The 24,248-nt window shown below is 42.6% G+C and overlaps 3 protein-coding genes across 3 annotated transcripts; 1 reads left to right on the forward strand and 2 right to left on the reverse strand.

The window, feature by feature from the left end:
• Positions 1-987: 987 nt before the first annotated feature.
• rnf14 (ring finger protein 14) lies at positions 988-6,128 on the reverse strand. Its single transcript, XM_037467198.2, has 9 exons — positions 5,992-6,128; positions 5,323-5,485; positions 5,039-5,169; positions 4,734-4,923; positions 4,141-4,514; positions 3,822-4,050; positions 3,028-3,200; positions 2,637-2,767; positions 988-2,528 (listed from the first exon to the last, which is right to left on the reverse strand). Exons 2-9 carry the CDS (start codon positions 5,474-5,476, stop codon positions 2,468-2,470), a joined length of 1,443 nt encoding a protein of 480 aa, XP_037323095.2. The 5' UTR covers positions 5,477-5,485; positions 5,992-6,128; the 3' UTR covers positions 988-2,467.
• A 523-nt stretch (positions 6,129-6,651) lies between these two features.
• On the reverse strand, positions 6,652-16,648 carry hspa4a (heat shock protein 4a). The gene is made up of 19 exons (XM_037467197.2): positions 16,338-16,648; positions 14,655-14,712; positions 14,399-14,539; positions 13,830-13,952; positions 12,962-13,061; positions 12,498-12,631; positions 12,017-12,261; positions 11,637-11,713; positions 10,930-11,081; positions 10,588-10,694; positions 10,361-10,494; positions 9,975-10,156; positions 9,648-9,731; positions 9,144-9,296; positions 8,641-8,766; positions 8,433-8,540; positions 8,056-8,175; positions 7,744-7,905; positions 6,652-7,577 (listed from the first exon to the last, which is right to left on the reverse strand). Exons 1-19 carry the CDS (start codon positions 16,442-16,444, stop codon positions 7,368-7,370), a joined length of 2,523 nt encoding a protein of 840 aa, XP_037323094.2. The 5' UTR covers positions 16,445-16,648; the 3' UTR covers positions 6,652-7,367.
• A 1,698-nt stretch (positions 16,649-18,346) lies between these two features.
• On the forward strand, positions 18,347-23,596 carry zcchc10 (zinc finger, CCHC domain containing 10). The gene is made up of 4 exons (XM_037466967.2): positions 18,347-18,496; positions 19,605-19,766; positions 20,215-20,256; positions 22,844-23,596. The coding sequence occupies exons 1-4, from the start codon at positions 18,348-18,350 to the stop codon at positions 23,091-23,093; spliced, it is 603 nt and encodes a 200-aa protein (XP_037322864.2). The 5' UTR covers position 18,347; the 3' UTR covers positions 23,094-23,596.
• The last annotated feature ends 652 nt before the right edge of the window (positions 23,597-24,248 follow it).

The raw sequence follows: 24,248 nt of genomic DNA on the forward strand, positions 1-24,248 counted from the left end.
GGGGGGGGGTCATTTGAAAAGGGTTATCCCCCCCCGTCAGCAACTCTAGCCAAAGGGATCACACCGGGTTGCCGTCCCTTTTCAGTCTGGGGCTGAAACGTGCGGCCTTTGTTTCTTTAGTATTTCATTGTTTGGCTTGCTGTCACAGGGTAACCTCTGGATTACGCGCTAAATGCGGTTCAGGTGACGAGGCCCGGGGGTGGTGGTGGGGGGGCGAGGGGTGGGGAGAGCTCGCCGTTTCGATCGAACGCAGAACACTCGTTTCGTTGACGATCTTAACTCTGAATACCAAGGGGGGGGGCTTTTCAGAATGAAACTTACTTTGAACTTTAGCAAATCCGGTTTTCATCACAATTTAAAATAACAATGTCAATGTGTATATTTATAGGCAATGTCGTAACATGTATGCACAAGCTAACATTCTTTTGCGCAAATTTGGTATGTGTACAGATGGAGTGAAGGTGTCTCTGTTCAGAGCTTATTGCACACCACTCTACACTGAACACTTGTGGTCCAATTATAAAAAAGTAGCTTATAATGATGCCATGCGAATATTGCCTAAGAGGCCTAGATGGTGTAGTGCCAGTGATATGTTTGTCACTGCGAATTAACACTTTTATGTATAAATGTATCTGCCAGGTTAACGTTTCTGAAAATGTCATTATCCTGGCCTTGTCAAATATAAAGTTTAGCACTACACGCTACCAGCCCCAGCTGTGGAGACATTGGTACAGCTGTTTGTTCATTCAGCCTTTGTAGGTCTATGTACTCAGCTTGTGACTCTGTTTGTATTTTATTATGTATTTACTGTTTGTTCTCTTTGTACTATCTGGACCGTGAGTCTGTAATAAAGAGTTGATTGATTCATACATTTGTATAAGCGTTCCAGGTATTTCTAAAGGTACTTTTTTCTCTCGTCTAGAAACAACCATTCAAAAAAGGAGACTGGGACAACTACTTGGCTACACATTTTCAAATCACCATTGTACATTAGCTTAGAAGAAATAGGACCGGACAAACTAAACTGGGAACAATTATTCCGACAAAACTGGTGGCGAATGCATTTTAACATGAATCTGCAAGTCATGTTTCCAAACGTTCCCTCCGTGAGCCATGAATACGTTGGCTTCTGCATCGAAGGGAAAGCAAATCCAAGTGCATTTTCAACACGGCCTTTTGAAACAGTCGCTACTTTTTAAGAAGCCTGTGCTTTCGAAAGCAGTGTAGTTCCATTTCCTTTCAAAAAATATAGGTAATAAGATAAAAGGAAAATAAATTAACATTATACAAAATATGTTTGTTTCTCTAAACATTATCAAGGTCACATGGCCTCTCTTTGATTAACTTTGGCAACATTCAAGTAACAAGTTGTGCAAAGGAGGGTATGAACACATCTAATCAAATGTCCTTCCTAAAGGTGAGGGTTGTTGAGTGAGTCAGGATTTCCTTCCTTCCACCTCCGTCCCTGAACGACTCGACACCCGCCAGAACCACAGCCCCCGGTGACCACCATGAATTACTGCTGTGTCTCCTGTTTTTTCGGCGTGGAAAAACACAGGCAACTCAACCCAGTTATGAAACCCACTCCCCAGAAGACACAATCTCATTAGTCTCTCCATTTCAATCACATGAAGTGCAAAGGCACATTTCTGCGGATCAACTCATATCAGGAAAAGACAAATTGGGACATAGAATGCACACCCCGCTGTAAGAGGGGAAAAAAAAGAATGAAGTGATTCCCATTGTGGCAGTGAATCCAAAACCAACAACAAAACCACGGTAATAATGAATCCACTGGTTTCCCTACCTACATTTATTCATGTATCACTTCGAGCTGGATTTAGAAATTCACTAAATCATCCACCTGGGGGTTGATCTGAAGAAAAGTGACCTGTGAGTGAATGTCATGGTGGTGACATGTGCCAGCGGGTAGATGCTTAATATGAAAAAGAAGGGCCAACACGGCCCGTTGCTAGATAATTGTAAGCAAACACGTCGACAAACTGACTCAGTGGCTCCGGTGGCACCTGTCGATCACAACGAGCCCGGAGAATGTCCAATCCTCTCATGAAAAATATGCCAAGACCTGGAATCGAATATAGAATATAGTAGAGAATTACATTTGAGTTGGAAATAACTAAATATCTAAAACAATTCGCTAACAATAACTGTGTTGTTGATGTTTGTAAGAAAATGTCAACAGTTGTTCCTCAAACATTCTGAGATTAAAGCTAAGGCTGTTCTTGCCTTTCCTGAATATGTTACACGCATCAAATCGGTCATATTGAGCATCTCCAAATTTACACGCAGACATTAAATGTTTTGTACCCCAGATGCCTGATCATATCCAAAACATACTCCCATGTTGCCACGGCGCTGACGCACACACGCAGTGTTAGTGAAGTGATTACGGGAGATAAAGTGCTTTCAAATGGAGCGGACAGCGGCGAGGCGCTGCGCGCGGCCGCTAGTCCTCCTCGTCGCTCCAGAAGGCATCTTCTTCATCCAGATCCACACCTTGGAAGAGTCTGCCACGGGGGAGGGAAAGGTCAAAGGTTACGGGTGGACGGGAAGTTTCCGCGAGCGCTTTGTCTCGAGTGGTGAGAAACAAAACAAAGGCAGAGGAGATCACTCACTGGTTGTAGCAGGCTGAATTTGGGTTGTTAAAGTGACTGTACGGGTTGACTTTGCTGAGGAGGCCCAGGCACAGCCAACAGAAGTACTGTTTACAGGAGGTACAGGTCATCTTATTACAGCCGTCAGCTTTCTGGAGAGACACGGGGACGGCGCGTTAGCTGGAGACTCAGACTCGGCGAACGTGAATTCACGGCAGCAGTTGACACAAACTTAAGCCGATCATGGGGGATCTTCAGGGGGAATAGCATTTTTAAATACTTCATCATCTGTTTATTTCAGGTAGAACAGCTTAAAGTCCACTATCACCACGACTGTGCCTCACACACACACACACACCGCCCTTTGACGGGAAATAAATGGTGCTGCTGTGGCCAGCAGGGGGCGCCCCACCTGTATGTTGGTCCCGCAGCGCGGGCAGCCTTTGCAGTTCTCGTTGAGCCAGTCTCTGCTGAAGGACTCTTCCACCGCTTTCTGGATCACCCTCTTCCCAAAGCGCTGCTCCATGAACTTTTTCCCCACGCTCGTGGCAGACAGGTACTCATCTCTAAGGTTACGCAATTCCTCTGTCGAACAAACCAGAAAAATATGGACTGTTCACTAAATGAAATGAATCATGGCATAGTGTATTATTTAGTTTCATTTAAATACTAATTTTTTATATGTATGTATTCAATTTCTTGAATATGCATGAATCTGTTAATTAAAAAAAAAAACAATTAGGCATTAATTAAATCACAGATATTTTTTGTGGCCCAAAAAAAGTTTCATTTTTTTAGTAGAGCACTTTTTTATGATTCGCTTCTTCTGAAAAAACATAAAATGTGTGAGTACTGGCTGTGTTGCTGCTGTTAAGTGGAAGCGGGGTGGCGTTGTGTGATGCTGTATTTTACGTTTTTACAATACCCAAATGCCAATTAATAGTAAATGTGAGACATGGTTGTCTGACTGGTCTTTTGCACACTGTAGTTACTGTTATTGTAAATGTGGTGTGAATTAATCTAAATTAAATTACTATTAAATATTGCAAAAAAGTTGGAAAAATGTCTTAAATCATTTTTCCCAAACATGTAGAACATCATGCAACTTTAGTACATGACACAGGACCCACATTCTGGATTTTGGATACTGGATTCAGAACAAAAAAACGTTATACATGAAATCAAATGTATTTTCAGTCACATTACCTGCAGGGATTTTACAGTGGGAGAGCCCGTGGTAGCCCAGCTTGCACAGCGTGCAAAAGGCGTACTGGCACGCCGAGCAGATCCCCATGGTGGAGTCGGGCTCCACCATAACAGCGGTGGCGCAGAATTGGCGGGGGCAGTAGACCACGTCGGCCATGAGGTCCAGACTGGACTGGAGCAGCAAACGGTCATAACGGGCAAACAGCTCCTCGTCCACCAGCTGCTTGACCTGAGACATGAAGACATTACGGGCGCTTTTAGGAAAGTTGATGACAGAATCACAGGATTTTAATTTAAACTCTCCTACTGCTCCTTTTACCTGCGATGGTGTGGCCATGGAGGTACATTTGGGCTCAGGGCAATTAAGGCACTGAACGTTGCCGTCCCGTATTTGGATCTGGAAGTACTCGGTCATGCAGGCCTTGCAGTAGACGTGCTGGCACTCTTTGAAGCAGAGGCAGCTGGAGCCCAGCTTCTCCACAAAGCAGATCCCGCAGCCAAACACCTTGCTGTCGAACGCCTTCTGCCGCTGCTCCTCGTCAAAGTCCAGCAGCTGAGGTAGGAGGTCGGCGCGCGGGTCCATCACCAAAACGGCGCGCGGATCCACCGGATGTTGTGGTTGAGACTTTTCCTTCTTTGTGTCTCTCTTCCTCTCCTCCGCAGCTTCAGAATGACTCCCACACTGCATCAGAGCTGAAAAGAATTGTGACAAATGTAGAAAAAAAAAAAGGATTAGGTTTACAAAACTATTAAAGAGCCTTCTGCAAAGTAATCTAATGGAACCTGCGTTGGGGTGCTTTTACTTGACATGTAAATTGTTTGAGGACTCGTGAAGCTCTAAATGAAATGGCTGCTACGACAATAAGATGTTTTTTAGCTAATTGAGACGCCTGAAGCAAACTCATACCGTACCTGTGGCCGGCGGGTCAGCCTTCCTGCGCTCACCGCCTGCCTTACTGACGCCCTTGATGACTTCCAGAGGGGACTGGATGCCCAGGAAGTCCAGAGCCTGCTCTTTGAGGAACTGGATCCACGTGAAAAGAATCACACATCCTTGGTTCTCCTCGTACAGCTCATCCAGACGTCTGCACAGAGAGCTCATCTGAGGGGGGTCAGACGGTAAGGAGACATTCTTTAATTGGCAATAACGACAAAGCCGCTCACTTTTTCGACTATCGATCACAAAAAGGGGTCATTCAAGCAGCCGGGAGCCTTACCTGCGCCCTGGTCATCCATTTAGAGCTAAGAGTGAAGACTGGCGAGGATGTAGATGGATAGTCTGCCGGAAGCTCAAAGTTGAGGCCCAGCGGAGGCAAGAAGCAGACATTATATTCAGTCGGATTCTCTCCTGCAACACGCAGAGAAGATGCTGTCACTCACAGTGAGATGAATATCTAAAATGTATTTAAGAGTGGCGTGGGGGGACAGAACAACTTGAGTGCAAGGCTACATTTGACGTACAAATGAGTTGGAGGTTGAGCTTGTTTTGTTTTTATTGCACCTTTGACTACTACTTTGAAATCCGGAGGGAGCTCCAGACAGAGTTGGATCTCTCCGCCCTGAGCCGACTCCGCCTGGCGGAACTCTTCTTCATCATCATAGATACTCGCTAAAGCAAGCAGCTCATCCTCCTGGGCTTCCTTGTCCTCGGACATTTAACATTCCTGTCAACAGAAAACAACATGTGACGAAACACACCGAAGAGCGAACGCTAACTTAACGCTAATCGCATCCGCAGCTAAGCTAGCGAAAAACTTTGCTGTCACATAACGTCGTCTTGCGTCAGATGCCTGTGGCCTCGGTGTTAGCACGCTAGCTAGCAAAAGTAAACTTTATATATTAAATAGCCATATATCCTGAATGAACGGGGGCCGTTTCGGACGCAGGGATGCCGGCGAACTTGTGGGTTGCGCTGACTAACTAACGTTAGCGAACGAAGAAAACGCCGGCCAAGTTAGCGGCGGTGCTTGGGGGATACTCGAGCTAGCTAGCTAGCCTCAGCTAGCGGGGTTAGCTGATGTAAACAGTGACTCGTCGGAGCTCGGCCCCGCTGAGACTTTCCACCCGAGGCGCCGTGAGAAGCCCGGCGACACCCATGCTGGACCTCGGAGCGGAGCTACGGCGCGCCAACGCGAGTCCGCTAACGCCGCTAAAACAACGCGCTCGTTACCTTTTCAGAACCCCCAAGTCCTTGTGACTCCTGCCCTCTGACCGGTTCAGTACCGGAGGCACCGTGAGTGGGCGGGACAGCGCGGCCTGTCGGTCGGTAAAGGAACTACACGCTTAACATGATTCATTCAAACAAAAACAACGGCGACCCTTAGTCCCTTCACATTTATTCACAAAGGCCATTACGAGTATTTATTAGTTTACACTGCTGTAGAAGGGAAATAGTTGACAACTATTTAGTTTATTATATTTGTCTTTCCAAATGCCAGATAAATGATATGTTAAATGCTAGCCTGGATGTATTATTACCATCATTAGCTTTGATTACTATGATTGCATCAATTAAGTCTGAAACTGGCTATTATTTTGCATTCTACTTTAGCTCTGTGTAGCTTCGGATAGATGAATGAATGAAACTTCCATGTACTAAATGTATTTCCTGTTTAGTCAGTTTAAAATTCAATCAGGTTAAAGACAATAAGAGGCAAAGTAAACCAGCACATTTGAGGGATTGGGACCAGCGCAATTTTGGCATTTGTGTCTTCTGTCAAAATTGTAAAAACACAAAAATGTATCATCCTCATAAGTACGACATACATGCTCTCAAGGCATTGTTCACAAGGTCATGGGTGTGCACATATAGCAACAAATGTCTATTCCATATTTTGTTCAAGATTTATTTTTTAGAAGGTCAATAGTTGGACCACAGCTCAAACTGTTAAGTAGAAAAAAACAAACAGTACAAGTCTAGAGAACCAAACAACCAACCACTGCTTTTGAATGAGAAAAGCCAAACAAGAAATACTGCATGACAGTAACTTATGGTATCTAGTTGGAACATACAATACAAGTAAACTCAATAACTCCTTCCTTTAACTTTAAACTAAATATAAACACAATCCAGCAGTTACAATTATTTTAAGTCATGTACAACTTGGAACAGTAGATGCTCATTAACATACCCCTCTATACCCATATCGTAAATAGACACACTGAAATATTTTACACAGTCATAAATCCGGTGTGTATTACTTCTTTTCTTCTGCCTCTTTGCTTACAATTCTTCAAAGCCGACATTCTTATCTTAAATATGCTCAGGAGACGCTGAACTAAACAATCTTTAGCACGATGGCCGTCAGAGCAACGCGGAGGAAGCGTTTTTCCGCCAGACACTGACAACCTTAATGTCATAAAGTAGTCTATTCATTATCAATGTTATGCAATATTTTTGAATTCGAAGAAAAAAAAAATGGGGGAATGGGGGGATGACGTGCCGATGACGCCGGCTGTCGTACAGTATTTATTAGGGATGCCGTCGTTTGGGTTTTTGAGGAACACCGGTCAGGTTGGAGGGGGGGGGGGGGGGGGGGGAAACCGTTAGTCGATGTCCATGTCGGGGAGCTTCTTCTCCGCCGCCCCTTGCTCCGCGCCCGCGGGTGTGGCTTTGTCCGAGTTGCCAGGCGGACTATCCGTCCTCTCGGCCCCCTCCTGCCCGTTCACCGGCCCGTTCTCAGTCTTCTCCTCCTCGGGGGGATCCGCTTTGGGCTTGGGTTTGGACACCACAGGGTTACAGGCCGAGTAGAGCTCCTGTACAAGGAAGTAGGAGAAAGGGGTTATATAACTCAAATAATCACTAATCTACAGGAAGGCAATTTGGGGAAGCTACTGTCACATTTCCACAAACTCCATTTAAAAGGTTGGGTGTTTGTGTGTGCGCACGTTTGTGTGTGCACCTTGAATGTACTCTCAGTACCTTAATCTTTGCCTGGATCTCTCCCACTTTGACCACTGGTTCCAGAGTGAGGTCCTGATTGTTCTGCTGGTTCATCTTGCCGTTCATCCAGATCATGGCAGCCTTCACCTGCTTTTCCACGCTGGTCACTTCCAGCTCATCCATGTGATCGTACAGCTCATCCTGTGAGGGGGCAGGTGGGTGCACGGATAAATTATGCAATCTTTCAGGCAATTGTTCATAAATAATCTCACATGGAACCCTGTTGTCTGGGATTAAACACCTATTAAATGAAACAAAGCAAGCCTTTGTTTTGTAAAGAAACCAGGTTACCTTTGCCTTGTAGGCGTCAATGATCTTCATGTACATCTGGATCAATCTGCCAAGCTCCTGAAACGCTTTAGGTCTCTCCTCAGCTTCAATGTATCTCTCAAAAATTGGCTGGCCCATTTCCTGTAGAAAAGCATCACGTTTAGTCAGAAGACAAAACAAAACTACTACAAAACAAGGCTCATTCATTGTGATAGAATAAACCGATTAACTTCTGAAAAACAGTGATGATATTACAGAATGCAATAGATAACATACATTGGAAACCACCTTAATCTCAACAAGCATGGAGGCCAGTCAATAACTACAATAAAGGGGTTCTCCTTTGAATATGAGTGTTAATATTTCACTCTGGAACATCTGCCCAGCTGCCCGGTTACCTTCAGCTCAGCCAGTTTGTCGATGTAAACTTGTTTCTGTTGGTCCTCTCCGTCTTCGTATAGCCAGGTCTCTGTGTCCTCCAGCTTTAAGGAGAACGCGTCTCGATGCTGCATGTCACACGAGAAGCAAAAACGACAACGGAACATAAGAGGATGTGCGTGTCGAGATTTGGGAGACAATGTGGCAACGTCTGTTCGGGGTACTCACCGCCTCATTCACAAACTTTTCCAAGACCCCGTGCAGTTTGTCCCTCATGTCGTACACGTACTCCTCTACGTTGTTCTTGGCGTCGTTCCTCTCCTTCTCGAGTTTATCCTGCATGATCATCTGCCCCTGAAAGAGCCATAGGGCGGGTGTTACCGAGACAGTGCGCAAACCCCCCCCAAAAATACTTGTGGATCGAACAAAAAAAGACAATTAATATCAAACTATATTTGGTGAATGTCTACATCCAAATAATCAAATTCAAATGCATTGTTATCATATTTGAATCTGCAGAATATCATCTAATAAAAACAACCAAAACCACTAGTGTTATATTCACCAGGTCATCAGGTATTATATCATCAACATGATCTATGAAGTGACTAACGGTCTTTCCTCTTTGTTGGAAAGCAGTGAAGGCAGGACTTGTAAGTAGCAGCAGCACATGGTGTGGACGGATACCGTGAGTGCATGCTGGAAACTGGGGGTGATTGTTAGAACATTACCTCATTCTCCACAGACATATTTAGTACGTCATCCGACAGCTGCCCGAGCAGTTTGTGCTCGACGGGCAGCTCCACGGTCTTCGTTTTCACTTTGGGCTTCTTTGCTTGAGGGGGCTGGTCGTTTTTCTTTGCCTGCTTGGCATCTTCAGTTGTCTAAAAGGGGGGGAATGGAAAACATTTCAGTGCGTGCAAATAAAAGATTTAACGGTTAAATACCCAAAGGCTGTGTTGAAAATTTAATTTCTTCCTCTGTCGATGACGGTTTCAATCCTTTCCCACTTGTTCGTAGCGCCTTACTAAAATAACCTATATACATTTTTCATGCCTCACTTTCTCCCTCCTTTTTTTCATGTGTACTTCCTCAGTTCCTTTATACGTTATGGAAATGTGGAAAAGGGGAAGAAAGCAAGGAAAATGGAAGAAGAGAAACCTAAAAAGGCTGTATATAGTAATAAAATATGTATTTGCATCCTGGTGAGTGTCTTAACACAAGGCCGTGGTTACCTCCATCTCCTCCACCTCTGATTTGGGGTCTCCGTTGTCTCCAGTCTGGAGCTTCGGATCCTCTTGGTCCACGTGCATTTTGTTCTAATGCGAGGTAAAAAAAAGACATATGACAAATTGTATGAAAGATAAAATATTGCTTTTTAGTTTAATCCCAATTGTGGTTTGAGACTACTTATTACAAAAGGAGGCATTGGCGAGAGAAAAATGCAGTTCCATTTAAGTCTTCAAGAGCTTATATATCTAAATTCCATTGTGATGACATTAAGCAGTTTAAATATGTAACAGACACACACACACACACACACACAAACAACAAGCACACACCTCCTCCTCTTTGGCCGGCTGGTCCGTCTCTGACTGCTCTTCTCCCTCAGCTGTTTTCAGGACCTCTATGAGCGAGGCGCTCGAAACGCTGAACATGCCGTGAACGTTGACCCGGACCTTCACCTTGACTTTGGAACTCTCCCCAGACGCCTGAGGAACCACGTTGTGGATCAGGAACTGGCCTGCAGGGCGGAGAAAGGGGTGGACATTTGGAATACATCAACGCCTGGAAGTGTGCGTTTTTAGAAGGTCTTCATTTGAGTAGAATTAGACTGTATACAGGTTATTCAACCTTTGTTTCTCTACAATACATTTAACACAATTTATTTCTTGGCAGGGATTGTATAAAAGGATGTAAGTATAAGAATTTTGTGAGGTCGAAGTACCTATATGGCTGTTGGGGTAGGGCAGCTCCTTAGGGTTGCTGTAGTAACCTTCAAGGGTGAAGGGCTCCTTCCGGAAGAAGGTCAGTACCTTGGAGAAGGGAGCTGCGTGGTTCTTTTGGAAGACCTCACAATCACTGTGAAGACACAGCGGGCGGGGGGTTAATCGGGAGACACCCAAGATAATGTTCCACACTGCTGGATACTGGTCAGGATCTAGTAAATTGTACCTCAGTCCCTCCTCAGCTGCCGAATTCCATTTTAGAGAGATGGAGTAGGGAACAACATCTGTGATGGAGAACTCTCTGACTTTGAACGCTGGTGACAAGATAGCACACTGGGGAGCAGAGGGGGATACGAGTTAATAAAGCTCACACTTGCATTTTACTGTCTCTTACCAAAAAACGCTAATTCTGCTGAATCCTGCATAAATCACAAATAGGCTAAGGCACTTAAAAATGATGCGTGTGCATGTGCACGTCATGCTCCTCCCGCTCTGCTGTCACAGCCGTCAGCTGGTGAGCTTCGACTGTGTGAGTCCAGGGGGGCAGTTATCGCGCGGGCAGCCGTACCTGCAGCGCGCAGCCTCTGGCCACGGCCTCGTCGGCGTTCAGCGTGGTGCTCAACTCTTTGCCGAAGAACCTGCTGATCCGCTCCTTGATGGATGGGATTCTGGAGGCGCCGCCCACGATCTCCACGGCATAAATATCTTCCTTTTTCAGCTCTGGGTGACGGGAAGCAGAAGACGATGGTGACGCAAAACAGGCTCGGTAAAGTGTACAGAAGCACCGCACTCCTTCCTGATACTCGCTGACGTTTGTTTTTGCAGGGAAATGACATCCAGGATATATTTTAGGATACATATGGTTATACGTTTTGGGTGAAAGCACATAAATCCACAAAACTTAATGTAAATACTCTGGCACACCCAAATTATATTTTTTTTATATATATTTATATTTATGTCACTCCACAGCTTTTCAAAATACTTTCAATTGGTCAATCACTGCAATTAAAGGTCTTTTTTTTAGCACATTGTTGCTATTGACAACAAACAGTTGCTTCTAACGTACTTCTGAAACCTCAATGAGAGGAATATTCTTTTCCAATTAAAAAAATCTATTTGTTTTAACCAATATTCTGTTCATAAAGATGGACTTCTTTAGCATGCAGCCATGTAATGAGAGGGATGAATCTTTGTAAAGTGCACAGGCAGTGGGGCTCTCTGCACCGCGCCGACGGGGATAGTCCACATGCTAATAATGTCAGATGCACTCACTGGCTTGTTCCATGACGCTGCGCAGGGGACCCTCCACTTTGGCCAGATGCCCTGCACACATCTCCTCAAATTGACCCCTGGAGACACGTGGTCATGGATTATTAATAGATACTCACACACAAACACAGAGGACCACTAAAAGTTAGTTCTTACGGTAGCAAAAGCAGTTTATTTACTTATTTTATTTGGGATTATCTGAAGCAGCTCACTATAATATTCAGACGTTAAATATGTAAACGCTCCACGTTGTTCATGAATACAGCAGACAAGTTGCTTTATTCTAAATGGCACGAACACCAAGCTGTCATTGATGATACGCGTTATACCTACTGAATAACAGACTGTGTCCCCCTAATCATGAGAGTACAGCTGCATCTCACCTGTTGAGTTTACCGGAGACGTCGATGTCATTCATGAAGCACTCGATGTTGAGAGGCAGGTCGGAGGAGTTGGCGCTCATCAGCTTCTTGAGTTTCTCACACTCCTGGTGCAGCCGGACCAGCGCCCGGGGCTTGGACTTCACGTCCAGCTTGTACTTTTTCCCGAACTCCTCGCAGAAGTGGTTGACCAGGATTTCATCCAAAGCCTTCCCTCCGAGCTCCGCGTCAAACGCTGTGGCGAGAATCTGAAGGTGGAGAGCATATCAGAACAGAAGACTTATAATGAATACTGATTACCGTTAACAAATTAATAAAAATCATTGCTCAGTAGCACTGTTCATCATCCAGCTTCATCTATGCCCGCATGACAAAATAAATGACAAACTTTTGGGCTAAATCTGCCAATAACGTTGGGCTGCGAGATCATAACCTCCTCTGAAGACATGTTTCATTGCTTGGGCACGAAGGATCCATCGCTCACCTTGAGCTTTCCCTTGTTGAATGCACAAACGGACACCTGGTAACCCGAGTGGCCGACGTCCACAAACACCACATTCCTGGGCTTCTCTTCTGGCGCTGGCAGGTCCTGCTTGTAGATGCCATATGCCAGACTCACTGCAACAAACAGCCACAATCTGGTGTCAATTTGGCCCCACAACTATGCTAGAGGTACCTGACCGACAGAAGAGTATGAGAATGCAAATACATACAAGTAAAATGCTTATGAAAATACACTGCAGCTCTATTTTTACATATCTATGCAATGGCACAATGGTACTTTTGCTGCACAATGACTTTTGCCATATAATTAGCTAGAAGTTGACGGCGCTATACCCATCTGCCGTCGATGTGGGTTGAGGGTAGAACGTTGTCTAAAAGCCTGATGACTATTTGCAATGATTGTGATTGCTTATCCCTCATAGAGAGAAATGCCTTTCGGTATACCTGCAGTGGTCTCATTCATTAATCGCAGACAGTTGAGGCCCGCGATCTGAGCAGCATCCATGACAGACCTCCTATCTGAGTCGGTGAAATAGCTCGGGACCTTGGCAGGGGAAAAACAATGCAGGTGAGGGATTTGACTGGAACAATTTCTAACAACAGAAATTGGAAGGCATTGATAACGCGACAAATATGTTGACAGGTTAAAACATATCATTTAGTTCTTCTCATTGAACATCACTGACGCATGAATTGCCTGTATCACAGGATGTCTGGACAACGCTGCCGTGTTAGTTACTCCGGGAGTCATAACAAAACTTATCCTTGAGGAAAAGGTCTAAATTTAGCAACTGCCGGTCGTAATAATAAAAACACCTTATTCCCCGCTTGGGCTGACGCAAACTTTAGTACCGGTAAAGGTAACAGCCTCCCCGGGTGAGAGCGGTAACACTAGGAATCAGGTGCCGTGGGCTGAATTTATATACGGAGCACCGCGAGAAACACAGCCTGGAAATCTTGCTTTCAGACAAGTCATCTGGTGAAGTTCTTAAAACTCTAAAGACCACACAATCAGGTGCTAATACATTCAAACACCCTGGAGACAGCTCTCATCCTTCAAGTACAGTGCGTAATCACACCTTGTGTAAAAAAATCTCTTCAATAAGCAATGTGGCGCAATCCAACTAGTACATTAACTCCCGTTAAGACATTTAAAGCCAATTAGATGTGACGCGTTGCCACAAACAAGCCAAAGAACCTCCAGTAGGACACTGAGAAGCAAACTGATACAGTACTGATGAGTCTATTCCAGCGGTTTTATAGATTCTCAGATCCCCTGCTGGAGCTGCAAAACCGCTGTGCAAATGCTTACCGAGATGACACAGTCTGCCACTGGTTTCTTTAGTGCGCTTTCAGCAGTCTCCTTTAGTTTGCTGAGCAGCATGCCTGTGACCTGCTCGATGCTGAACACTCTCTCCTCCTCCATGTACATGACCTAGAGTTGAGGAACATTTGGCAGTTGAATAATCTTGATGCAAATAGGTTACAAAGCTATAAATGACCCATGATGCACCTCAATAGATTGAAAGCACATAAAAACAGGCCACAGAAGTGCCATCCAAACTTAGAATTGTATAGAATGAGATCGAATCTGGGAACTTTAATAGAAAGTTTGGGGGGCAACAACAGGAACTTGCAATCTTCTATGATTTGTTATTTGTCAATGTGATGCACTTTTTTTGGAGAAGAGTGGGTAGGAAAGCACGATGAGCAAAAACGTCAGGAATAAGCTGTTATGCTTTTCATCCTTTCTGTTGGTAACTTTGTTGCAGCTTCCCCTTTTAATATTTTGTTAACAACTGCATCTTTTTTCTCCAGCTAGTTGTGGTTACCTAAATTATCTTGAATATAGCTGAGGCTGCGGGATATTCTTCATCTTACTTTAATACCGGTGGCTCCAGATGGCATCTCGGCCAGGTCGTACACCAAGTTGGACTTGGCTGACTGGACATACGGGTCTGAAAACGCTCTGCTGTGAAATCGCTTGAAGGCCTGCACTGTGTTCCGACAGTTGGTCACCACCTGGGCATGACGGGAGAAAACAAAATTAATTACAAAGTTGCCAGGCTCCATTTTTTCTGCGTTTGATTACAAGAATCTTCAAAGATTCTCAGATGGGCGACTAGACTGATCTTACCTGGCTCTTCGCAGCTGCTCCTATAGACCGATTTCGTGGTCCAAAGGATATTACTGAGCTGAGGACAACAAACGAAAACGTTACTCTACAACACTACCGACAGAAAAGGGGACAGTGTGGTCTGTCCATGTGATTTCAACAAGCCCGTCATCCTCATCCTCAGAGCTACATTCGCTGTAAACAATCAAAGGAATGTGGCTCATTAGGTACCGGACCACGTCCTAATGCACGATGAGAGTAGTAAGAAATATGATGCTGTGTTACTTACTCATTGCAATGTAATGGATAGAAATAAGGGACGAAAGAACATTTTGATTCCAGAATGTAATTTAAAAAATGGAATAAGACTATAATTACACTAGTTAGATTAACAAAATAAATTAACATTAAATCTTTAAAACATATAAAACATCCCTATCACAAGAGACCATGTGAATTTATGTTTTGAAATTACATGTTGCATTAGAAAAATGGCCCCAAAAACCTAATTTCATGAAAAATAAAAAATAAACATGCCATTATTGGATCTTTTAATACAATTATATTATATCTCAGTGCCCCAGTAATAACAAGTTCCTTACAGCCATGTTGATTCATAGAGTCACTAAAAACATCAGTTTATGATCCCAAATCCTAAGAAGTTAAACAATGCTGTGAATACATAAATCCTCAATGGCTAAAATGTTGTTTTAATGTAAAATACTTTCTTTGATTGCTATCAAGTCCATCATCAATATCCCAACATTTTGTAACCACTCAAGAAATGACCGTAAAATGGATTTGTTTTAACTATTACTACTCAGAGAGAATGTTACACTTTTTAATATACAAACTAAAGCAGTTTCATTGATTTTATATATCTCCTATTATACTAAAGATCACCACGAGGGGGTTTTAAACATACAGGATACAGTCTAAGAAGTGTTGTTTTAGCAGTCATATTCTTTAACATATTAACATTGAAAATGCATAATTATCTTTTATAGACATTTAACATTGTTGGTACAAAGTGTTTTAAACGACACAAAAACATGTGATTCTGTTTGAAAACGCATTATAAACTGCATATATCTTCGGCGCAAACAACTTGCTAGAAGATTCCAACAAGCTGACGGATGCTATGGTAACCGATGAGAACGTAACGCACGACGCTCGCTTTACCACACGGCGCACACCGGTTGGTCGGGGGCTTTTCGAGCTTCAAGGCATGACCAACCGCAATTAGAACGGGGTGGGCACATGGGAACACCCCGCGCCCGTGTTCTCCGGGCAACGAGAGACAGTTTTCAAACTATGCAGTACGGACACTAAAAAAAATATATATATATATATATATATAACGTTACGGTGAGCTCAGCTAGCTAACATTAGCCGCTAACTCGCGGAGGCGCCATGGTGAATGGGAGGATGAGCACAGAGGATTAGTCCGCTTTCATGCGAGACCGTTACGTGTCCAAAACATTGACACATGCTTAACTAACGTCAAGTTAATACATTCACACTGAAATGATAGTTTAGCCGTACAAATTCACGGTAGCTAATAAGCAACGTTAGAGCGGCATTCGCTTGTAACGTCAACTTTGCCGTACCATCGGTGAGACACAAACGTGAGACCAAAAAATATATTTTCTTAATATATCGCGCTCATGAATCCACACATCATACCCATATTAAGGTACTTACGGCGTGCATCTGTCGCTGTATTCATTGGCGACTGTCTCAATCCCACCGGCTCGGGCTACAGCTACATAGCAGCTTTGAAAGCCCAAGTCGAATCCGACCACTGACATCTTCAGCGATAGAGCTGTATTCTAGCTATAACGTTGTCTAAAGTCGGACTAACACAAATAGAAAGCAATGATGCTTTAGATGGATGTAAAAGCAAGGTGAAGTAGCGTGTTTCTATGTTTTAAGTATATCAACTTCTAGTCATAATCCACTGCTGACAAATACCGGTGTGTCTGCAGCATAGACATATATACAGTTCAACGGCAAGGTGGCCGAAATGACGTCTCGAATGGGAGTTATCGCGAGATTTGCGTTGTTCCAGATATCTCTAGACGTTTCTATAACCATGTGAGCCAGTGTTCTCTAATATTCGAGATAGAGGTAGAAATGAACTAAGGAGTGCTGCGTTGTTGACACAGATAACCAAATGCACATTCTCAGAAACAGTATAGCCTAATATCTGAAGATATGGACATACAAATAAACATAGAAGACACTATTGTTTTAGTATAATCATTTTACCATACTGGGACTGGGAATGGGAAAATAATTTTTTGTCTTCTCTTAAGGTAGATCAATTTTTAATATGTAATGTTAGTAAATATTAGAAAGAATCTGGGAAACAAATTTGGACTATAGAAATAAACATAATTGAAAACGTTCCCTGAATCCTAGTTAGATTTCTATTATATATATTATTTTATATACTTTATTTTATAATCAGTACGTAGTACTGTTTGATATGAATATATGATTACATTATATAAATATAAAAGAGTGTTGTCATATATTTTCATTCCAATATACATTTTTTTTACGGCAATGGTGTATCTTTTGAGCATACAATGGAGCTTCTCAATATTTCCCGGAAGTTAGCAACCAATATCATCACCTCTTGAATGGAGTGAGAAAAGTCGCAAGGGCCTGAAATGGGACAGCACGTGTCTGTGACATCTCAAGGTTATTGACAATGTCATAACATGTCAGGTACTTTGGTGAGTGTTTATTTATATTTGTTAGTCGCTGATTAGAACTTCTTTCAGACTCTTGATTTAAAAGCTTCTTCAACAAAAACAAATGTCAGATGATTTAATCTGTGTAGTTTTCATGTGTTTTTTTTCACCGTGATTTAATCTGTTTACCTGTTTCCACTGGTAACCTTGTGTTTAATATCACAACACTGAGTTGTGGGTGATTCCAGGCCTGTGTAGGGTTGTTCCTTTTCTCCTCTCTCTTTTTCTCTGTTTCAACGCTAGAACCACAGGCATATCCAAAGGAGGCAGCCACCTCACCCTGGGCCTACACTCTGGTTTTGCAAGCCTTTAAAGAAATAAACTCAATAGGCATCATTCCAACAGTGTGGGCTAATCAGTCGAGAAGAACAAAACTACTTTCTTTTGTTATGTCAGTTTAGTGTCAGGTCTTCAACAGGGGGTCCGCGGAGGTACTGCAGGGGGGTCGCGAAATCACTTCTTTAAAAACACTTAATAACTTGAATCCAACATATTGTAGCAAACGGATAAATTGATGGCGATGACGTTATTTTTCAATCCGCAATGCACACATTCAATTACCCACAGGAGCTCTCTCAAGCTGGACACCGGTTCACTGAATATATGAACCTGAGTGTTATTTGAATAGCTTAGTATTGAATGCACAATAACAGGGTAGCTATGTTCATACATGGCACTAGGCCCAGTATAATATAAACACAAGTAGGGGGTCCCTCCTCCATCTCGCCATCAGTTTGGGGGACCTTGGCCTGAAAAACCTTGAAGAGCCCTGTTTTAGTGGGAGCTTAAGTGGACTCAAATCTGTTCAAGGCAGCTTGTCCGCAGACCCCATGACGTCACTTTTCCCAGCGACGGAGATTCCCTCCCCGTAAAACCTCAACTTTATACGGCTCTGCCCCTAATTAAACTGGACTGAACGAACCCTATCCTTAAATTGTTCCGAACTGACCATATGCCAAATAACGAAGGGGGCGACATCATCTTGCAGGAGGGAAAACAGACCTCCGACGTAACACCGGAAGTTCTCATACCAACGAAGAAGAAAAAAGTAAACTGCAACATGGCGACTCCTATGCACAGGATAATAGCCAGGAGGCAAGCGTGAGTATTCTTTATTTAAACCAGTTACAATGCATCGGTTTCATCGTCGTGTGACCATTGTCGTCCTTTAAAGACTGAATTACATTAAACTCGCCGAGCTTCGTGTCGGATAAAGAAGGTAAAATACGAAGCCTGCAGGGCTTAATGGAGCACAAATGCGCCACGGTTTTTCTGACCCACATTTTTGATTTTTCCCACTATTTGAATGTTTTCTGTGATCATTATTTTGAGGGGGGGCCTTAAAATCGTAACTCCCATGTTTCAATAAACAAATAACCTGCCCGGTTGACCTGAGTTGGGTTTATTCGAGATATAGTGTGAGATTTGTCAAATGGCGATCTGTACAACATCGGGCTGTTTTTAAATCATGGCTTCCTCGTACAACAAAATATATTTCTAATGTTCTTAATTGGAGCCATTATTACTAGCGTATACTCTTTCATTCATTCGCCTGATCTATTCCGTAGCCAGGGTGAAACTGCCCGCCTATCCTATTATGTCCTATTATGATATAAATGTCAAGTTAGCTTTATTTAATCAGGTACTCATTTAGATCTGGCTCTCTTTTAACAGTCGACCATGAGTGCAGTACATTCAATAGAAACATAGATACACAACAACACACAGCCTGGCACTCGGATGCACATACAAACATCTGTAAAACCACAGACTTCTCTCAGCCACATATAGATTAATCACTCCCACCAGTTGGAAAATGAATGGAAAAGTTATTGAAAGTGGGGGCGGTGAATTGGATTCATACAAAAATTTCTGATCAATCTACAGTTTTCTTACCACTTTGTTTTCAGACCCCGCATGATGACTGCAATGTTTTAAAGTTTTAGCTACCCAAATTTTTCATAGGGATGGAAGATCAGACATTATTATTATACATGGTTTTGGAAATTGACAAACAAGAGAAACATGCATGCGTATTCGACATAAAATGTAAAACACGCAGCTATAGAATGTTTTTTCTTTAAAAAAACATTAGCACGCATCTTGAGAACATTAAACTGTATTCCTTGACAAATGGTGAAAACAGATCATGAAAGAGAAACTTCAGCATCTGTCCTTATCGTTGATGTCTTCTTTTCATTACATGCAGGGAGGCAAACAAACAAAATGTGCGTTGCCAGAAGTGTCTGGAGATTGGACACTGGACCTACGAGTGCACGGGAAAGCGGAAATATGTGCATAGACCGTCGAGGACCGTCGAGATGAAAAAGAAAATGAAGGAGAATGAAAACAAACCCCTGAGCATTACTGGGTAAAGCCACTTCAAAAGTTAACAGCTCCAGCTGACTCTGTTTGAGCAACTAAAGCTGTACCTGGATAACTCGGATGGTCACTTTTGAGGAAGCTTCATACCCCGTAGCCACAGCTACAGTGCATGAACGTTAGTCGATCCGGGGTTCGATCCGCCAGTTATAAGTTGATTGTGCGCGCTGAGAGTGTACATTGTCACTTATTTTCCCAAACTGAATGAAGCAGGAGTGGTGTTCCGCTATAATTTACCCGTCTCTAATTAAAGGTGAATCTGGTGAACACTGAACAGATTCACCTTTTTTTTCACCTAGGGGACATAATGATACATAGAATATTCCCAAAAGGTTGTACAACCCAAATAAAGCTCAACTAATTGACAAATACTAATATTATTAGGAATCAGGAATTATTGTGTCTCTAAGGCGTTTTTTAATTTGTTCTCTTTACAGACCAGGCAATGACGGCTCCAGTGAGAAGAAAATTAAAAAGAAGTAAGTAAATTGTTGCATGTTTTTACCTTTTTTTTACCAAATTAGTGTTTTGCCATGAATTAATGTTGTTTTCTCCTTCGGAATCTTAGAAACCCATCCCCAAAAAGTATTTGAAATTGCTGTTGTAATACAATGACACATACAGAGAGGCTTTATACTTTTGCAAGGTACTGTGTACTTTTAGCCACATTTTGTGCACAATAGCTTCCCAAAAAGTCTAATTCTATAAGTCTTACCAATCTTGACATTGTAGTAAACCACTAAATTAAATTAAAACATGAAAAAAAAGAACATGATTTACATATGTGTATTACTGAGTGATCTTAAGTCATTCAGAGGGTTTATAAAAGAACAAATTGGAAAAAAATACAAATGGTTTCTTAACGAAATGATGAAACCAGCGCTGTAATTTTGTCTGGAAAAGCAGCTAGATGAATAATATAGTCTTGAAGATGTTCCTTGAGAATTTGCGTATTTCTCTCATGTGAGAGTTGTAGTCACGTAAATTTAAGCTTGACTTGGTGGGATTTATCCTTGGAAGGGGTGTCGTTATGGCGTCGTGTTCAGGTGGTCATTGTGGAAGATTAGATGGCTTTTGCTACGTTGCTCTCACAATCTGGATTCAAAGTCAAAGCTGGAAAAGTCTATGTGATCATTGTTGACTCCACAGCGCCCTCTACTGGACACTACATACGACCAGCTGTAAAACAATTCAGCTCTTCTCCAATGCAGTACTTTTACACAGCAGATATTTTACCAGTGGCAGAGAAAGCACAGGTGGAACTAATATTGCTATTATATTAATATTGCTTCCAGGATATTGTAGTATTATACAGCAATTCATCTTATTAGCTTCACCTGTGTTTTCCAAAAGAAAGGGTCTGTGTAAATCTTTCCGCTTGACCTCTTCCCACCAGCCCAGACCACTGACTTGCATCATCGCTGGTTGAGCGTTCACTAGTGGCTATTGACCAAATCGGTATTACAGTGTATAGTTAAGCAGCGGACTTTGGTAACTCTGCAGACAGGTTGGCTCCGTGGTAAACGATGGCGTGGGCTTATGCGTAATTACAGTGTTTGTTTTGGAGTGGCAGGCCATGATTGCCTTGGTTGATAGGAGGGGCAGATTCAATCAGTTGGGAGATCTCGGAGGTTGTGAGTCATGGGGAACTCAAGTGAGAGACATAACATCAATGAGCGTTTAGCAGTAAAGGTGTCACTCCTCCCCCCCCCTAACACCTTCATGAAAGACAAAAAACCCACAAAGGAAGCCCTGATGGGGTGACTTGATTAAGTATTACTTTACCTTTTAGGCGTGACGACACTGCTTAATCCAACACCCAAAGAGCAAAACAAAGGTTGCCAATGCAGGTTTTGCTCCCTGTTTGCCAACAGTTTTCTTAGTTGAAGAAGAGACTGTAGACAAAATAACAGAGGTGGGATCAAGTCACTGTTAGGCAAGTCACAAGCAAGTCTCAAGTCATTGCCCTCGAGTCCCGAGTCAAGTCGAGTCAAAGACGAAGCAAGTCCCAAGTCGAGTCACAAGTCACAGCCATCAAGTCTCAAGTCGAGTCACAAGTCGTACCATTTTAGTTTGGAGTCATTTCGAGTCCTTTTATTATAGTGGGGACGGGGAACCCTGGGTGATGGTGCGCTGCCTCACAGACCTAGACTACGAAGGGAAGGGTAACGGTGGATCGACTGTGAATGTGTTATAGTACTGTAACGCTCACCCCAATGCTGCAGCGTAAATAAGGAGGCGATGACTGGTTTGCAACTCCGCTGCATTTATTTATATAAAACAACTCAACTTCGGTCACTTGGCCGTCACCACACTTCCGCATACACGGCCCCCCAAAACTCGGGTTGTCTCGCGTAACTACAGCTGGTAACAAAGCATAACGTGAACACATGCAACATCTGCATAACTGATTAACTAATAACTTTAACTCAGCTCATTACACTACTTTAAAACGGACGTTGACATAATGTTGGCGAGGATTTCCATCGGAGTCTGAATCCGGGTTCAAAAATCCCGATTTTTGTAACCATGAACGAGCTGTCTCGTTGATACGGTCAAATGGACTGCAGTGATTGGATGTTGTTCAGGCAGCGCTCTCTGCATACAGGTGGCGCACATTTTTTTGACAGATGCAGATAAGCAGAGCGGCGCGGTGGTGTGAAAATGTTTTCCCCCAGTTTTCATGGGAAGCAGCAAGTCTTCTCGAGTCAAAAGGCTCGAGTCCAAGTCAAGTCACGAGTCATCGGTATTCAAGTCCAAGTCGAGTTGCAAGTCTTTGTACGTTATGTCGAGTCGAGTCTCAAGTCATCAAATTCATGACTCGAATCTGACTCGAGTCCAAGTCACATGACTCGAGTCCACACCTCTGCAAAATAACATTTCACTTTTAAAGTAGGTGAACCAAGTTGGTCAGTGTTTTTTTAAGAAAAGTGAACAAAAATAAGGTCTTTTAGTTTTGTTTTCAATAACTGTTGCAAATGGACACAACTGCCGGCCGGTAGCAGGTACAGCGCCAGGCCTTCTTGCCTCCGTAACACACCTTGATGCTCTATCATTTGCTCTCAGGACTAAAGACGGAAGCGACAGCAGCAGTGACTCAGACGGCTCGTCTAGTGACTCATCGTCCGACAGCAGCGACTCCTCCAGCTCCTCTTCGGATGACAGCGACAGCAGCAGCAGCAGCGACGACGATGATGACGACAGCTCCTCCTCTTCCTCCTCCTCCTCCTCCTCTCCATCCTCGGCCAGCTCCGACTCGGGGAGCAGTAGCGGTTCAGATCAAGGACCTCCAAAGAAGAAGAAAAAGAAGAAATGAATAAATATGTTGGATGAATTGGATTTTCTTGTTGTTTGTATATCCATAAATAGATTTTAGTTGTCCGCTGTTTTTTTTTTTCTCACTCTAATCCATTTCTGTATCCCATTAGACATAACACATTTTGGGCTGTAATACATAGTACAGTTTTAGCAAAAATTGAAAAGTCCAAATTTATTTGGTTGGCCAATAAGTAATGTTATGCTTTAAAAATATACAAAAGAACATGTTGATGTGATTTCTTTCTCACATTTTTAAGTCCACGAAGGATATGAATTTGAAGAAACTAATGTCCTCATTCATGTTGAATTTGTTATTTTGTATTAAAGAATATTTTTAGTCAGACTTACATAAACATAACTGTTATTTAATAGACCGTTGAGTGGTAGGCATAAAGGTTTGTAAAATTTAACAATGGATTGGAAATTTGAGGGTGTGTTTGCTATGAAATCAAAGTTGTTTGTTTCACTTTAAAATAAACTTGTTTTTAAGGCTCTTTTAATTGGCTATTTGGGTTTTTTTTTTGCTAAAGAGACTTTATTTTACAAAATGCATTTAAGAAAAAAGTTATACAAAGTTGACCAACTTACATAATGATGCATTTGTATGTGGTAGAAGCATAAAAAGTACATAATGTCACACCCTCATTATCCAAATGTTTCGAATATATGAAATTTACTTTTAAAGTGGCTTTTAAAGACATTGATATCGGACTGAAATTGCGGCAAACTATATTTCTTAATGGGGTTGTTCAACAATTTCGTTCGGCGAATACTTGGTTGGTACCTTCTATGTGTAATTACAAGTATCCAACATAGACTAATTCATCTAATTATTGCTCTCCAGGAATTAGTTTAAGAACATTAAAGCACATACAACTGAAGTGGATGGAATCTGATAAGCACCGCATTTACTAGTCCAGTTTTGAAATTAAAAATAGATAAAGAACAATGACAAATCCTCCTAACTTTACGTCTCAACCGTCAGGTCTGTTACAATGTTGTACAATTTGTGCGTCACACGATGTTGCATTAAAAAAATCGTAATTTCCACAATCATCAGCAACTAAGACGTTACAGTGGAACTGCACAGGTCAAATACATACTTTTACATATGACTTAATCGTGTTTATTGGCGATTTTGAAATTAGCTGAC

The sequence above is a fragment of the Pungitius pungitius genome, chromosome 16, assembly GCF_949316345.1.
Source record: "Pungitius pungitius chromosome 16, fPunPun2.1, whole genome shotgun sequence".
Taxonomy (NCBI): domain Eukaryota; kingdom Metazoa; phylum Chordata; class Actinopteri; order Perciformes; family Gasterosteidae; genus Pungitius; species Pungitius pungitius.

Bases quoted from the DNA above. Each gene is read 5' to 3' on its own strand.
- rnf14 (XM_037467198.2), bottom strand. From the start codon at position 5,476: ATGTCCGAGGACAAGGAAGCCCAGGAGGATGAGCTGCTTGCTTTAGCG. The intron at 3,201-3,821 runs GTAATGTGACTG...TTTGTTCGACAG, and splicing joins CCACTGTAAAATCCCTGCAG to AGGAATTGCGTAACCTTAGA. The intron at 2,529-2,636 runs GTGAGTGATCTC...CCCCCGTGGCAG, and splicing joins AATTCAGCCTGCTACAACCA to ACTCTTCCAAGGTGTGGATC.
- hspa4a (XM_037467197.2), bottom strand. From the start codon at position 16,444: ATGTCAGTGGTCGGATTCGACTTGGGCTTTCAAAGCTGCTATGTAGCT. The intron at 11,082-11,636 runs GTGAGTGCATCT...CCCGTCACCCAG, and splicing joins CAGCGTCATGGAACAAGCCA to AGCTGAAAAAGGAAGATATT. The intron at 9,297-9,647 runs GTAACCACGGCC...CCCCCCTTTTAG, and splicing joins CAGAGGTGGAGGAGATGGAG to ACAACTGAAGATGCCAAGCA.
- zcchc10 (XM_037466967.2), top strand. From the start codon at position 18,348: ATGCCAAATAACGAAGGGGGCGACATCATCTTGCAGGAGGGAAAACAG. The intron at 18,497-19,604 runs GTGAGTATTCTT...CATTACATGCAG, and splicing joins ATAATAGCCAGGAGGCAAGC to GGAGGCAAACAAACAAAATG. The intron at 19,767-20,214 runs GTAAAGCCACTT...TTCTCTTTACAG, and splicing joins AAACCCCTGAGCATTACTGG to ACCAGGCAATGACGGCTCCA.